Source organism: Carcharodon carcharias, chromosome 18, assembly GCF_017639515.1.
Source record: "Carcharodon carcharias isolate sCarCar2 chromosome 18, sCarCar2.pri, whole genome shotgun sequence".
Lineage (NCBI taxonomy): Eukaryota > Metazoa > Chordata > Chondrichthyes > Lamniformes > Lamnidae > Carcharodon > Carcharodon carcharias.
The window spans coordinates 76,454,048-76,469,974 of NC_054484.1; the positions used below are offsets into that span (position 1 = coordinate 76,454,048).

At 42.4% G+C, this 15,927-nt stretch overlaps 1 protein-coding gene across 1 annotated transcript in view; it reads left to right on the plus strand.

The window, feature by feature from the left end:
- LOC121290839 (immunoglobulin superfamily member 3-like) overlaps positions 1 to 15,927 on the plus strand; it is a 191,575-nt gene that overhangs the window by 140,759 nt on the left and 34,889 nt on the right. The window contains exons 5-6 of the mRNA XM_041211828.1: positions 3,056 to 3,457; positions 4,199 to 4,600. Of these exons, the coding sequence (XP_041067762.1) occupies positions 3,056 to 3,457; positions 4,199 to 4,600 (804 nt within the window). The remainder of the gene's footprint in view (positions 1 to 3,055; positions 3,458 to 4,198; positions 4,601 to 15,927) is intronic.

Genomic DNA, 15,927 nt, shown 5'->3' on the forward strand with positions numbered 1-15,927 from the left:
AAAAAAAACTTTCCCATGGTTACATAAGCATCTGTTTGTTTCTATTAACTCTTCGTAAAGTTTAATATGGCCCAGTTATCAGATCCAGAACATACTTGGAAAAAAAGATGTAGAACTAAAGGAAGGGGGTAATTTGGACCAGAATTGCCCTTTTAGGAGAAATGAAACTCAAGTAATGTCACAGGGGCTAAAAGCTCACCAACTAATTTTTATAACTAGAGTTTTGCTATTACGCAGCAATCTTATTAAAAAGCATGTGCTTATAAAAAGAACTTATTGATTTTGAGTGACACAGCTTTTGCTCACCAAATAGACGCTGTAGTGATGACCCAGTCTGCAAGATCTCACTGATCTGCCTGCAGCTTCTGATATCAGTTATATTACTCATACAGACGCAAACAAAATCAGACCAAAATGCTTGACTGAAAATCACTAGTCAGTGTTCAAATTGAGAACATTTCCCTTTGATGTTTTTGCCTTTCATCTTTTCCCTAAAAGTGATAGAAGCTTTACTTTCACAAAATCAGCAAAATATTATGGTATTAATGTCAGATTTTTAATTTCTTTGCATGAAAGTATGTGAGTCTTCTGTGAAGTAATGAAAAGGCTTATGAAAGTACTTCACACTGACATGCTTTTATTGAAAGTGCTCTGACTTCAGGTTTTCAAAAAGATTAGATGGACGAATTAGACAATAATATTAAAGTAATGTGCTGAGATGAAGGGAAAGAGAGCCCCTGCCCACTTCCCCATCAGAATTTCTACCTGTCCTTTTCAGTTGCTGATAAATTTGGAAACTGAATCTCAAATTATCATTTATACTTCAATTGCAGTTCAAATCCAGAACCAAAAGCAGTGAAGCCCAAGCATTATTTTTTAAAGAGCTAACTTTATAATTCACCATTTTAAAGTCAGAGACAATGTGGCAGCAACTGCATTTATGAATATATTTACCCTTAATTGCTTGTGCCATGATATAATGCTATCTACAACATCCATCCATTTTTTGTGAGTGAATACCTCCGTTAAAATAGAATTTGATATGAACATGTTATTGTAACATTTCTCATAATCACTTCCAGGCTTGCATCTTCTCTTTGCTTGAAATAGGAATTGCAAATTAAATGTCCCCATGAAGCAGCAGCCCAATCGAAACAGTTCACTCAGCCGTAGTGTAAATGTATCCTTTTCCACAGTTTGTTATTCACGGTCAATACAGAAGTCAGCATCCATAGGTAACTTCACATTTCTTATGAATTGAAGCTTGATTTTATCTAGACTGGATGGTGTTGCCAGGAGGTGAACAATTAACTTTTCTATTATTGGGATACACACTGGAAATAAATTTGCCTACCATTATGTGATCTCTCCAAACCAATGAAATGCACAATACTAGCAGACTGTGTAGCTCAGGCTAAAAAATAAAGCAATGTTTACTGTAATAAGTTTATACTGAATCACAATTGAATTAGCATTTTTTTTAAAAATAAGATTAACTGCCCTCAAAGCAGCAAACTCTTCTGTAGTATCTTTTACTTAAATGTAAAGAGTAGCACAAAGAGCGTCCTGCCTCAATACAGCCATTGCAGCGAATTAAACAGATGAACTTAGTAAACCACAGCATGTATAGGCCCACATTTTGGCAGCTTCTGGATAAATCAGAGCAAAACCAGAATAAAAGGACTTAGTTTGCATATTATGTTGATTTAACAATAACTACCCTTTAACCAGGAAATGCTAATTCTGACACGATTGTGAGCAACAATAATCTATTTATATAGTATCTTTAATGTAATGAAATGTCCCAAGATGCTTCACAGGGGCATTATAAAACAAAGTATGGCACTGACCCAAGTAAGAAGATATTAGGCCAGATGACCAGGAGCTTGGTCAAAGAGGTAGTTTTTAGGGAGTGTCTTAAAGCAAGATAGAGAGGCAGAGAGGTTCAGGGAGGGAATTCCAGAGCTTGGGACCAAGGCAACTGAAGGCACAGCCATCAATGGTAGAGCAATTATAACTGGGAATTCACAAGAGGCCAGAATTAAAGCAACATAGATATTTCAGAGGGTTTTGAGGCTGGAGAAGATTACAGAGATAGGGAGGGGCACAGCCATTGAGGGATTTGGAAACAAGAATAAGAATTCTAAACTCAAGGCCCTGCTTGACCCAAAGCCAATGTAAGTCAACAAGCATGGGAATGATAGGTGAATGGGCCTTGCTTTGAGTTAAGACATAACTGTTCCTTTTTGGATTACCTCAAGTTTTGGAGGGTAAAATGTGGGAGACCAGACAAGTACATTGCAATAGCTGAGTCTAGAGGTATCGAAGGCATGAATGAGGGTTTCAGCAGCAGATGAGCTGAGACAGGGGCGAAGTCTGACAATGTTATGGAGGTGGAAATACATGGTCTTAGTGATGGTGCAAATATAAGGTCAGAAACTCATCTTGGGAATAAATGTGGCACCAAGTTTCCAACACTGGCTTAATCTCAGATTGTTGTCAGGGGGAAGGATGGGTTCAGTAGCTAGGAAAGAGTGTTTTGAGCAGGTAGCTTTTGAAAAAAATTAACCTTATTGTTTGATGGTTCAACCATTAGGGAAAATAATAGTGTTTCTTCTCACAATGGCAATATTATTTGTATTATAATTGGTGTTGGGCCATTCAACCTAGACCTGACCATAGACAGTTTATGGACAAAGACAAAATAACCAGTTGATGAACCTCCCCTCCCCTTTCTCTGCCATGCTTGTGTGCTAATCCCAAGCAGCTTATCCTAGAACTTATAGCAATAAAATAGATTACTGCCAGTTTTAAAATAACATTGATCAAAAAATCTATGCTATTATTTGTTCTGTCTGTCACAAAGAGAACAGATCTCTCACGCAGAAAACATTCACAAAAGCTACTTGTACAGCTCATTGGCACTGCTACAAATTCTTATAAAACATAAAATATACTGATTCTTACAATCTGAAACATGATGGATGCTTAGATCTGTCATAATTGTCTTTTTACAAAACTACCACTTGCACTAAATGTATTTTGTTTCCTGCAGAAAGCAGTCTGACTACAACAGTTACCAGTAACACTACCAAGGTTTTGGAGGGTAACTCGCTCCAGTTCAACTGTGATGCTCGTTCGGCGATCAGGAGCCACAGTCGCCTTTCTGTCACCTGGCAGTTAATCAACAAACAGAAGCAGGTCACTGATATCATTAGCTTGGAACAAGATGGCACTCAGGTTATTGGTACATTGTACCGCAAGCGTGTTGCTAATGGAGACCTTATGCTCACCAAACAGCGCCCAGATTCTTTCTCGCTGCAGCTATATAATTCAGTGATGTTGGATGATGGAGAGTATGTTTGTACAGTGGCTGAATGGATAATGAACGTGGGTGGAGATTGGCAGCAAATAGGAGAGCAGTCTGCTCATATTATAGCAGTGGTAACACCTCTTGGTAAGTACTTACATCAAAAGTCTGAAGGTTGAAAATCTTTCTGTGCACTAGTCTAGTTACTGCCTGATTATCTAAAAGGAGCATTTTTATGTAGACCAGGTTAACACTGGGTATGTTGTAATGGAGCTAGTGACAAAACAACATATTTCAGTTGTAATGCTAGAATTTCAACTTATGAAGTATGTAATTGGGAAGAGGATATTGAGGAGTTAAAAATGGGTGCAGCATGATATTTTCAACATGACAATGGATTGAGTTATAGAGAGACAGGCAAGCATTTTCTGAAGCCCTGCGCCTCCAGCTTGTGGAAACTTTGACTGTTGGGAAGTACTGTAATAAGGAGAACAGTGCCAACCCACCCGCATTGTTTTTGCTATCACTACCACTCAAGGTGTTTCTGACACAGACTTGATCTAGTCCATGCTTGAGCTCCATGCCTCAGGGAGATTGAAGCACTCTCTCTCGCACAGGCGCGAACTGCACGCTAGCCCTGGCTTTCCCTCCTCCCTCTTCCCACACAGGCAGTGCTCAGCGCTGCCACTCGCAATCAACGCAGGGCAGGCCTTAATTGGCCCACCCGCATGAAATCTTCGTGCTGGGCCAATCGCAGGCAGCGGTTGGCTTCCTGACAGCCCCCACCGAGCACCCCCACCAAGGGCCAAATCATGCCCAAAATATCTTGGGGCGTTTTTAGACCATGTAAGTGTTGATGCTAACAGTTTTTTTTTTATTACTTCACAGAAACAGGCTTCAGCGTTACTGCAATAACACGAACACCATCTGTGATCTACAATAATGCATTTGAGCTCCAGTGTTTCATCAGACCCGCCTACCCCTCCCGAGTGTCAGTGTCTGTAACATGGAAATTCCAGCCAGCTGGATCAAGGAACAACTATGACATTATCATCTTTGCGCATGACAAGTCCATTTCTTGGGGGGACAAGGCAACAAATTTTACAAATAAAACAATGGTAATAAAAGCAATGTCCAATAATGTCCGTCTGGTTGTCTCTAAAGCCAGTGACATGGAGGCGGGGAAATACCAGTGCATTGCTGAACTGTGGCACCAAAACCAAATGGACCAATGGGTGAGGAAAACCAGTAAATCTTCAAATATTTTGGAGGTAAAGATTAAACCCCCAGGTAAGTGATAGCTCTGTTGATCAACTTGAGTAAATATAGCTGTCAACCTGAATAACCACTCAAATACATCAGTTTGTCTGTCTACCTGTTGCCTCTTCAGTCACTGTTTTCAATTCTTTGCTGTTGAACATGCTACTTAAGTTCCTAAGTAATCTGTGTAATGCCTTATTAATATGCTACAGCCCAGAATAGTTTGGTTTATAGTGGCCAGAATCTTTTGGTGAGTGGATGGGCCCGACCCGCTAGAGTGTAAACTGACGCGCGATGAAATCAGGTGAGCGTCTCGCCATTTACATGCACTCGCGCGATATTTCAGTTGGCGGGCACACATGGGAATTGGCAGTGCACCTACCAACAATTAAAAGGCCCATTAAGGCCATTAACAATTTTTTGCTGCCCATCCAACGTTACGGTTGGCGGGTAGACAAAAAGGCCAGGCCGCCTTTGCATTTTTTGCAAAACTTCATCCACGGGCGTGGTGAGGTTTCGATCTGTCATTCAGAAGTAAAAATAAAAACTTCATCTTAATTTCTAACATGTCCCTGCTCATGTGACAGAGCTGCATGAGGGGCATTTTTTTTTTACACCTTAAAATTCTTTACTTTTTTTATTTTGAAAACCCTCCATCTCCCTGAGGCAGCTCTGAGTCTCAGGGAGCTTTTCCAGCGAGCACCAACGCGCATGCTTGAAACTCACACTCGCCCTCCCCCCACCCACCCCCACCCCATTCCCAACAGGCAGCGCTGGGCACTGAAGCACGTGTTTCATGCTGTGCGGGCCTTAATTGGCAGCTCTATACCTCAGAGAGATTTCTACGCTCTTTCGCACGCATGCCTACTCCCCCCCGCCCGCACAGGGTGCACTCAGCATTTCCAGGTGCGTTTTACGTTGGGTGGGCTTTTATTGGCCCACCCATGTAAAATGGTGGCGCGCAGCCGATCGTGGGTGGCAATCGGTGGGCGCCTGCTCCCACCCAACCCCCCCGATGGGGAGAAAATTCTCCCCATACATTTTAAAAATGCACCGTTTCCTTCTGCCAGATTTTTCTCCTCTCTCTTGAAGGCATCTATTACTTGTTAAAGTAGTTTCCAGGTGCTAGATTGCACTACGATATCTTGCCCAGAGAGGCTATTATGTGTGTGCGAATCTTGACAGTGAGAATTTGTAGGCTGTTGAATGTGATTCCAAGGCTGGTCCCATATTTACCCAACGTGGGTATGAATATACACACCTCCAGTTTGGTTTGGATAGTGATAGGCAAAAGAACCCCAGTTATTTTCCCCTCCCTAATTTAGGTACATTAAGACCACTCCAAAAGAAAGAAAGCACTTTTCATAATCTCCTGCATTACAGCCATTGAAGTACGTTTGAAGATAAAAGCAAAATACTGCGGATTCTGGAAATCTGAAATAAAAACAGAAAATGCATAAAAACTCAGCAGGTCTGTCAGCATCTGTGGGGAGAGGAACAGAGTTAAAGTTTCAAGTTCGTACAACTCTTCTTCAGTACTTTTGAAGTCTGGCCATTGTTGTAACGTAAGAAATGCAGCAGCCAATTTCTACACAGCAAGCTCTCCCAGACAACAGTGATTATTTTTCACAGTGGTATTGACTGAGGAATAAATATTGGCCAGGAGACCAGGGAAAAGTTCCCTGCTCATTTTTTATATCCAGCTGAGAGAGTAGATGGGGCCTTGGTTTAACATTTCATCCAAAAGAGGGCACCTTTTGACAATGTAGCACTTTGTCAGTATCACACAAGGGTGTCAGCCCAGGGGTTAAACCACAACCCCTTGACTCAAAAGCAAGAATGCTATCAACTGACCCTTGGCTGATACACAGAGCTTCTACCTGCACATTGGCTGAGATCAGCTAGCTCAGCACAACGGAAGGTTATATGTGGGCCTTCAATTGCTCAATTATTTATTAGGTAAATATGCTGAGCTATCAAAAAACTAAGACGCGTTGTTTATTGGAACAGTATTTAGCAGGTGCCTGCATTTGTTTTCCAACACAGACAATTTGTTTCAGAACATTACTACATTACACAGAATGCACTGGTTTGTTTGTTTTGCATCAGTAAATGCCATCCAGCTATCCTCCCTTTTCTACCATAATGAAGCTTCTTTAAAAGCTTCAAAGAACGTAAAAACTTATTTTTTATTTGTTAGACAGACTCTCCCTTTCCCTATGCTCCGTAGTTTAGACTTCATCTCTTTCTTTCCAGTCGCTCCCATCTCCATCATCTACTTCAGTCTTAAATGTAGCTGTCCCTTGAGGTCCTAAAGTCAGCTTTGCGTCAAAGCTCATTTCCTGCAAGTAGGATTGAATGGAGCCAGTGGCCATTAATGTTCTCACTGTTCTTTCACAGCAGTAATTAGAGTCACTGTACATTAGTTGTAATGAATGTTCTTCTCTGAGCCATTCATCAGAATCACACAGAATGGAGGATCTTTAACTCTTAAAATCTTGAGTCATTCGTTAGGTGTTCTCAAATATTTTCAAATCATCTTTAACAAAGCATATGTTTATTCACAATGCTGAATGGGTCTTATTTGATTTGAAGGCATTTATCTGAAAATCTTTCCTGGGCAGCAGAAATAATGCATGAGTTCAGCATTCCAGAAGCACAGTGAGAAGAAGAAGAAAGAGGTTGAGAAACATCACAGGGGGAACTTCCAAGACACTTATAAGCAGAGAAATGTGATGAAACTACAGCGTTTTACAGATGTAAAATAGACACCAAAGCATCCTATAAGGCAGACAATAAGATTGACTCATAAATGCCCCCTGAAACAGCCTAGCAAGCCACTCAGTTGTATCAAACCACTAAAAGTCTGAAAGGAATGAAACCAGATGGACCACCTGGCATTGATTAGGCACCGGAAACGACAAAGGCAAACTCGATCCTGCAGAGTCCTCCTTACAAACATCTGGGGGGTTGTACCAAAATTGAGAGAGCTGTCTCACAGTCTAGTCAAGCAACAGCCTGACATAGTCATATTCGCAGAATCATACCTTACAGATAATGTCCCAGACAACACCATCAGCATCCCTGGATATGTCCGGTCCCACCAGCAGGACAAAGCAGCCTGCTTGATTGGCAGCCCATCCACAAATATTCACTCCCTCCATCATCAACACAAAGTGGCAGCAATATTTATCACCTGCAAGACTCCAAGGCTACTTAGACAGCACCTTCCAAATGCTACCATCTAGAGGGAGACAAAGGCAGCAGACATATGGGAACACCATCACCTGGAAGTTCCCTTCCAAGCCACTCACCATCCTGACTTGGAGCTATATCATTGTTCCTTCACTGTCGCTGGGTCCTGAAATCCTGAAATTCCCTCCCTAACAGCACTGTGTGTACCTACACTACATGGACTGCAGCAGTTCAAGAAGATAGCTCACCATCACCTTCTCAAGGGTAATAAATGCTGGCCTAGTCAGTGATGCCCACATCCCATGAATGAATAAAAAAAATGACAGCAGTGCACACACATTCGGAGCTAGAATATCCACTATGTTGATATTGATATCAAAAGATAAATCCAGTTCCTACACCGGAAACCGATGTTTGCCCTTGGTACATGTAATTAAGCAGGCTGACACCTATTTGGTGGCCCCTTTGTCACATTAGTTTGCCATGAATACAGCTGGTGCTGGGCCAGCTGTATTCAATAAAACCAAGTCTCCATCCAGCCTAACTAATGAGTCCTTTAAAGGAACCGATTTCAGACAGCTGCCAAAAAGTGTGGTATCTAAAGTAAGGAACCAGAAGGCACAAGAGCATTTCTCCTAGGTCTGTACCAAAACCATGATCCACTATCTCCCACCATTCATCATCACCCATGTCCCGATCACTGCTTCAACCCCTACCATCCCCCATCCCAACCACCGCCTCATCCATCCCCCATCCCAACAACTGCCTCATCCATCCCCCATCCCGACCACTGCCTCAAACCCCCCACCATGCCCCATCCCAACAACTGCCTCAACCCCCATCATCCCGACCACTGCCTCAAACCCCCCACCATGCCCCATCCCAACAACTGCCTCAACTCCCATCATCCTGACCACTGCCTCAACCCCCACCCCCACTGCCATGCCCCATCCCAATGATGGCCTCAACCCCCACCATCCTGACCACTACCTAGACCCCCCCCCCCCCACCATCCCCCCATCCCAACCATGCCTCAAACCCCCCATCACCCCCCATCCCAATCACTGCTTCAACCCCCCCCCCCTCCCCCCCACTATGGTCCCCTCATCCTGACCACTGCCTGGACCCCCACCATCCCACATCCTGTCTTTTATCTCAACCCACCAGTCCCTCATCCCAACAGCTACCTCAAGCTGCCCATCAGTCATCCTGCCCACTATTTCAACCAACCAATTCCCCATCCCAACCATTATACTGACACTTCTTATCATGACCGCTGCCTTGATGCTCCCCACTCCAGTTGCTGCCTCTGTCCCTACATCCCTTTATGTTGGTATAAAGCAAGATGTTTTTTATAAGTTGACAAGTAGCGTAAAATACCTTACCAGTTTTACAATTTAAAAAAATTTAACATTTTTATTTTTAAATTTTTTTAAAAATGTTTTACTGAATAAGAGAAGGGAGTAAACATGACACAGAGTATGGATGAAGCATGTGTGGGGGGAAAAGAGGAGGACAAATCTATCGGAAATCCCAAGAACCACAACATTTTAGAATTTGTGGGTGGAATTTTACGGCCCCTCCCACTGGCGAGATTTTCTGGTCCTGCCGATGTCAATGGAATTTTGAACAGCTGGCTGCATTTTCCAGTCCCGCCCGCCACAATGGGCTGTAAAGTTCTGCCCTATGTCTTTGAAAACCTGTTTTTAGGTGAATGTTTTTAAAAGCTGATCTGAAGTCAGTTTAGCATTAATAAAATTAGCAATAAAAGTTAGGACACAAACTGTAAACATTATTAAGGTTGCACAATTTATACAAACATAGAAACAAGGAGCAGGAGGAGGCCACTCGGCCCTTCAAGCCTGCTCCGCCATTCAATAAGATCATGGCTGATCTGATTGTAACCTCCCACCTACCCCTGATAACCTTTCACCACCTTGTTAATCAAGAATGTATCTAGCTATGCCTTAAAGATATTCAAATATTCTGATCCACTGCCTTTGAGGAAGAGAGTTCCAAAGACTCACGATCCGCAGAGAAAAAAATTTCTCCTCATCTCTGTCTTAAATGAGCGACCCTTTATTTTTAAACTGCAACCCCTAGTTCTAGATCCCACAAGAAGCAACATCCTCTCCACATCCACTCTGTCAAGGCCCCTCAGGATCTTAAAGGTTTGAACCGTTCACTTCTTACTCTTCTCAACTCCAATGGATACAAGCCTAACCTGTCCAACCTTTCTTGAGGCAACTCGCCCATTCCCGGTATTAGCTGAGTAAACCTTCTCTGAACTGCTTCTAACGCATTTACATATTTCCTTAAATAAGGAGACCAATACTGTACACAGTTCTCCAGATGTGGTCTCACTAGTGCCCTGTACAACTGAAGCATAACATCCCTACTTTTGTATTCAATTCCCCTCGCAATAAACGATAACGTTTTATCAGCTTTCCTAATTATTTGTTGTACCTGCATGCTAGCCTTTTGCGATTCATGCATTAAGACACCCAGATTCCTCTGAATCTCAGAGCTCTGCAATCTCTCTCCATTTACCTAATGTTTCTTTTTTATTCTTCCTGCCAAAATGGACAATTTCTCATTGCCCACATATAGTCCATTTGCCAGGTCTTTACCCAGTCACTTAACCTATCCATCCCACTTTGTAGACTCCTTATTTGTTCTTCACAACTTACTTTGTGTCATCAGCAAACTTAACAACCATATCATCTGTCCCTTCATCCAAGTGATTTATATAAATTGTAAAAAGTTGAGGGCCTAGCACTGATCCCTGTGGCAGACTACTCGTTACATCCTGCCTACCAGAAAAAGACCCATTTATGGCCACCCTCTGTTTCCTGTCATCCATCCAATCTTCTATCCATGCCAATATGCTACCTCCTACACCATGAGCTTTTATTTTCTGCAATAACCTTTGATGTTGCACTTTTCAAATGCTTTCTGGAAATCAATGTGAACTAGTCATTTTTCTAGTCCTCTCTCGGCATGAAGGCACTGACTTGCTGAAGTGCAAGTTGTGGGGACTGGTAATCTTTTCTCACCCAATGTCCTACTACTCACCTCTTAATCTATAAGGTGAATGCCAACAGACATGGAGCACATTATGATTCAGTATTGCCCTGTTCTTCATAGGGAACAACAAACTCATATGCAGGCTTAACTATAGGAACCATGGGATTATAATCAGGAGCAGGAACTCAAACTGGATTTCCCCTTTCCCAACTCCTAGTCATTGAGGTCAATTTTGATACCACAATTGTGCCAGTTAAATTAACACTTTAAGAATGACATTTAAGGTCTTTCATTTTATATGGTTGACTATCACAAGCCATGGAGGGGGCAGGATGGTCCTGGTTATTATGTAATAGTCCCCCTTGCTCACAAAGGACTCCTCTGTGATCAAAAGATAAAAACCATAGAAACATACAGCAAAGCCATTGTGCCTGTGCTGGCTCATATCAAGAGTTATCTAATTAGTCCCATTCCCATTCTCTTTCCTCATAATAATAAAGCTCCAATTCAAGAGATATCAAAATAGATTTTCCTCTTTGCTGTGTGCAACATGGCGAGGAGGGGGAAATTGGGATAGAAACCCTTTTATATCTGGTTTTTGCTCCAATAGCATGAGCTTGAGATTCCTGGAGTTCTCTCAGTAGACAGATCTACAGAACCTGCAGCAGGCATAAGCCCAGCATTAACATTTAGATGAAGCAGGAGAACATTTTCCCACCAATCCTACCTCACTTTACTGCACATCTGTCTCTAGGATATTCAAATTGAGGGGCATTCCAAAGGTTTGAAGTTGGGCTTGCCTGGAGCACCCTGCAAGCTGTAGTGTGTACACAATTTCCAAGATCTGAGGTGAACTTATGTAGGTGGATCAAGATCAAGTAGATCCCTCCCGTCGGCTCTTTGGAACTTGAGGCCTTCTAGTTGCTGTTCTATAGCAGGGATGTAGGTGCAGTTCTCTGGAAATGCTGGAACCTTTCAGGAGGTCAGCCAACATCAGTGGAAGGAATAGGCAAGTTAATGTTTCAGGTATGGACTCTGTCAGAACAGGAAGATGTTACAGATGAGGAGCATTTCAAAAGGAACAAAACAAAGGGAAGATGGGAGAATAAAAAAAATTAAACACAGAGGCACAGAAAAGAAATGAAATGACTTGTAAATTGTTCAAGTAGAAAACAGGAAACAAAGAAATGAGGGACACACACAAGATACAGTGTGTGAACTGCTAAAGGGGCAGAGAAAAGCATTAAAAAATTGGCAAAGTGAGCAAGTTGCAGCAGTCAGGAGCCTGATCGAATGATGGAAATGAAACTGGGTTAGGAACTGTGACGGGCAGATGGTTCATTCCACAGAATTATTGCCCAGTGAAAGGGCAAACTACTCCTTGGTATTAACCCGCTTCCTTTTCTTCCAACATGCTCCTGGGTCACTGCAGCTTTTCCAGCAGGCCAACCCCACCCTTTCAGCTGGGCACATACTATCTTCTTTTGGCTTCTCCTACTTTACTTAGGGTCACCACAATGCTGATTGATCACCCTTCTCCACGTCCTCCTATCAGTCACCTATTACTCTTCGAAATGATTTAAATCTCTCACCATCTTTCCATCTCATCATGGGCCTTCCTCTTCTCCTTCTTCCTGGCAGTCCCATCTCCGTCACTGTCCTCACCACATTTCCGTAGATAAAAGCAAAACACTGCGGGTGCTGGAAATCTGTAACAAAAACAGAAAATGCTGGAAAAACTCAGCAGGTCTGACAGCATCTGTGGAGAGAGAAAGAGTTAACGTTTTGAGTGCGTATGACCTTTCTTCAGAGCTTCAGACCCTTCTGAAGAAGGGTCATACAGACTCAAAACGTTAACTTTGTTTCTCTCTCCACAGATGCTGCCAGATCTGCTGAGTTTTTCCAGCATTTTCTGTTTTATTTCACCACATTTCCTTTCCCTCTGTCTTGCAACAGGTGACCATACCATTTCAACGTTTTCCCTGCTACTTTCTTCAATGCTCCCACTGTCATCACTAACCCCCTGATGTGCTGACTCCTGATTTTATCCCGTTTCATTACTCTACACATCCATCTTAGCATCCACATCTCATTAGTATCCAGTCGTTGTTCCTCTCTTCTTGATGTTGTCCAGGTTTCTGCACTAGATAACAAGGCCACAACTGTCTCGTAGTTTCTTCCTTTCACTTTCAGCGAAACTTTTCTATTCATAACACTCACCGTTGTGTGCCGTGTATATATTTCCTATTTTTTTCAATTTCTCTTATACTTATATGACTTCTATTTTATTATTGCGGTTCTCAACTTCAACTCTCTGCAAGTTTTTTACCTGCTTATGTGGGTTTTATCCTTTAATTTTTCCCTTATTTTGACCCTTTTTATTGTATTAAGAGGGGGCCAGTTAGCTCACTTGGCCAGATGGCTCATGTGTAGTTCAAATTAACGCCAATAGTGTGGGTTTAGTTCCCATTCTGGCTGAGGTAGACTCAGGTTCTGCCTCTGAGAGTGGAAGGCAATGGCAAACCACCACTGTCAAAAACTGCCATAAAAATGGCCTAGGTTGAAGCACCAGCAGGCAATGAACCAAGGACCTGCCTTCAGGCAGAGCACATTGTTTCATAAAAACAAAAAAACTGCGGATGCTGGAAATCCAAAACAAAAACAGAATTACCTGGAAAAACTCAGCAGGTCTGGCAGCATCGGCGCCGAAACGTCAACTCTTTTCTTCTCTGCCGATGCTGCCAGACCTGCTGAGTTTTTCCAGGTAATTCTGTTTTTGTTTCACATTGTTTCATCATGTGTTTGAAGTCCAGATGGGGTTCTTTGGGGTTGGTCTACTTTCCCTACGTGAGCTACTCAAGACATTAGTTTGTTAAAACCATTATTATTTATTTACAGCTCAATGTACATTTTGGGAACTCTGCATGAGCTTGGACTTCTCTCTCCAGATCTCCATTACTTAGGCATGTGTCATTATATTCATAGTTACATCAACATCATGTGCTTCTGATAACTCTTCACACACAAGACATGACTGCTGTAATATAGGAAATGCAGCAGCCAATTTGCAAACAAAAAGCCCCCACAAACTGAAATAAGGTAACGACCATATTATATATTTTGGGCATAGGGTGAAGGATAAATATTGGTCAGGGCATTGGAAGAAGTCCTGTTCTTCTGTGAATAGTGCCATGGAATCTTTTATAGCCACTTGAGGGTGGACAGGGCCTCGGTTTAAGATCTGAACCAAAAGACGGCATCGCCAACGGTGCAGCACTCCCTCATACTGAACTGAAGTATCAGGCTAGATTACATGCTTAACCAAAGGTTTAACCCACAACCTTCCGACTCAGTGGCGAGAGGGCTACCAATGTTGTTTATTTGTCATATCTTTTAGTTCTGATGAAGGATCCATACCCGAAATGTTAACTTACCTGTTCTCTCCACATTTACAGCCTGTCCTGCTATGAGTTACTCACATTTTCTGTTGTAAATTAAAATAGAATCTGAATTGAGCATTTAATTAAAAATATTTTTTTCATATCTTATAAATTATTTCTAAACTATTAATATTAAATTTGCAATTTCCATACTGATCATCATTCTACCTAAGATCAGGTTACTTGACACTTATTAACAGATATCATTTTCCCCAGTTATCTTGAACAGAACAATGGACACAACACTTTGTTTAATTCCTCCCTCACTCGGGGGCAAGGTCTTGTTTCAGTCTTGACAGCACAAATCATTAGTGTTTCCAGCACTCTGTAGAATTTTGGTTCTGATCCCTAAAGACTGTACAGAAAGGCACTTAGGCTGAACACTAATGGAGTCTGAGGAATGGTGTGCAAACAGCAGGAAATGGTGGCAAGTTTTCATTTCAACTTTTATAATGCCTTACGTATACAGATTAACTTAAAATCACTACCCAAACAGAATTTTTTTTATTTTTATTATTCATTCACAGGATGTGGACTTTGCTGGCTGGGCCAGCATTTATTGCCCATTCCTAGTTGCCCTTGAGAAGGTGGTGGTGAGCTGCCTTCTTGAACCGCTGCAGTCCATGTGGTGTAAGTACACCCACAGTGCTATAAAGAAGGGAGTTCCAGGATTTTGACCCAAAATTGTGGTACACTGCTTTGCACTTCTATTGGATAATCATCTCATTTAGGAAGTAGAGTTGAAAATTATTATGAAAGGCTTTTTTTATATATTTCTAATAAATTATCATCAGTTTTGCACAAAAAAACTGTGTAAGATGCAGTGATGTAGCAGTGCAACAAGTGCAAAGAAATCATTGACTTCATTAAACATGAAACTATCTAATCAGCCATTTCCCTCCCTTCCACTATCCCACCAGGCCAAACTTCCTCTAAAGATCCCCCTCTGTCCTAGCCTTAAGCTCACATCTTTCTCTAGTCTCTCTCCTACCTCCCCTCATGGCCTATCTGAGCTCATCTGGTCCACGAAACCCACCTCCTGGTCCCCATATTATTTGATTTTGTTAACAGTTCTCTCTCTTCAGGTACAGTCTCAGTCTCTTTCGAATCTGCCGTCAATACCTCCTAAAAAAAAAAAGATCCTTGACTTCTTCTGCCATCCTTGCAAACTACTGCCCATCTCCAACCTCACTTTCCTCCCCAAGTCCTTGAACATGTTGTCACCTTCCAAATCCATGCCCATCTTTCCCAGAACTCCATGTTTGCATCCCTCCAATTAGGTTTCTGCCCACGCTACTGTACCAAGACAGCTTTATCATAGGATACAAATTACATCCTATGGGCAATTTAATGCCCTCCCCCTGGGGAGTTTGGTGGGGGGGAGCGCATTTAATCAGACAGGAGAATGATGGGTGGGAACACTGCCGCCTTCCCACGCTTTCTCCAATTAAGTCTGTGGCAGGAAAGCCCATGGACAGCCTCCTGCCCCGCTGCCAATTGAGGCCCTTAAGTGGACAATTAATGCCCACTTAAGGGCCTCGATCCACTGCCGCTGGTATTCACCCAGCCACAGGCAGGGGACTCGCCATGTGGGGAGCCCAAAAAGTAAACCCCCTTTGTGGGCTCCTGGGGGGGGGGTCCCTCCTTTGAAGGCACTCTGCCTGATTGAGGGACCCAGCGTCAGGAAGGGGTGGA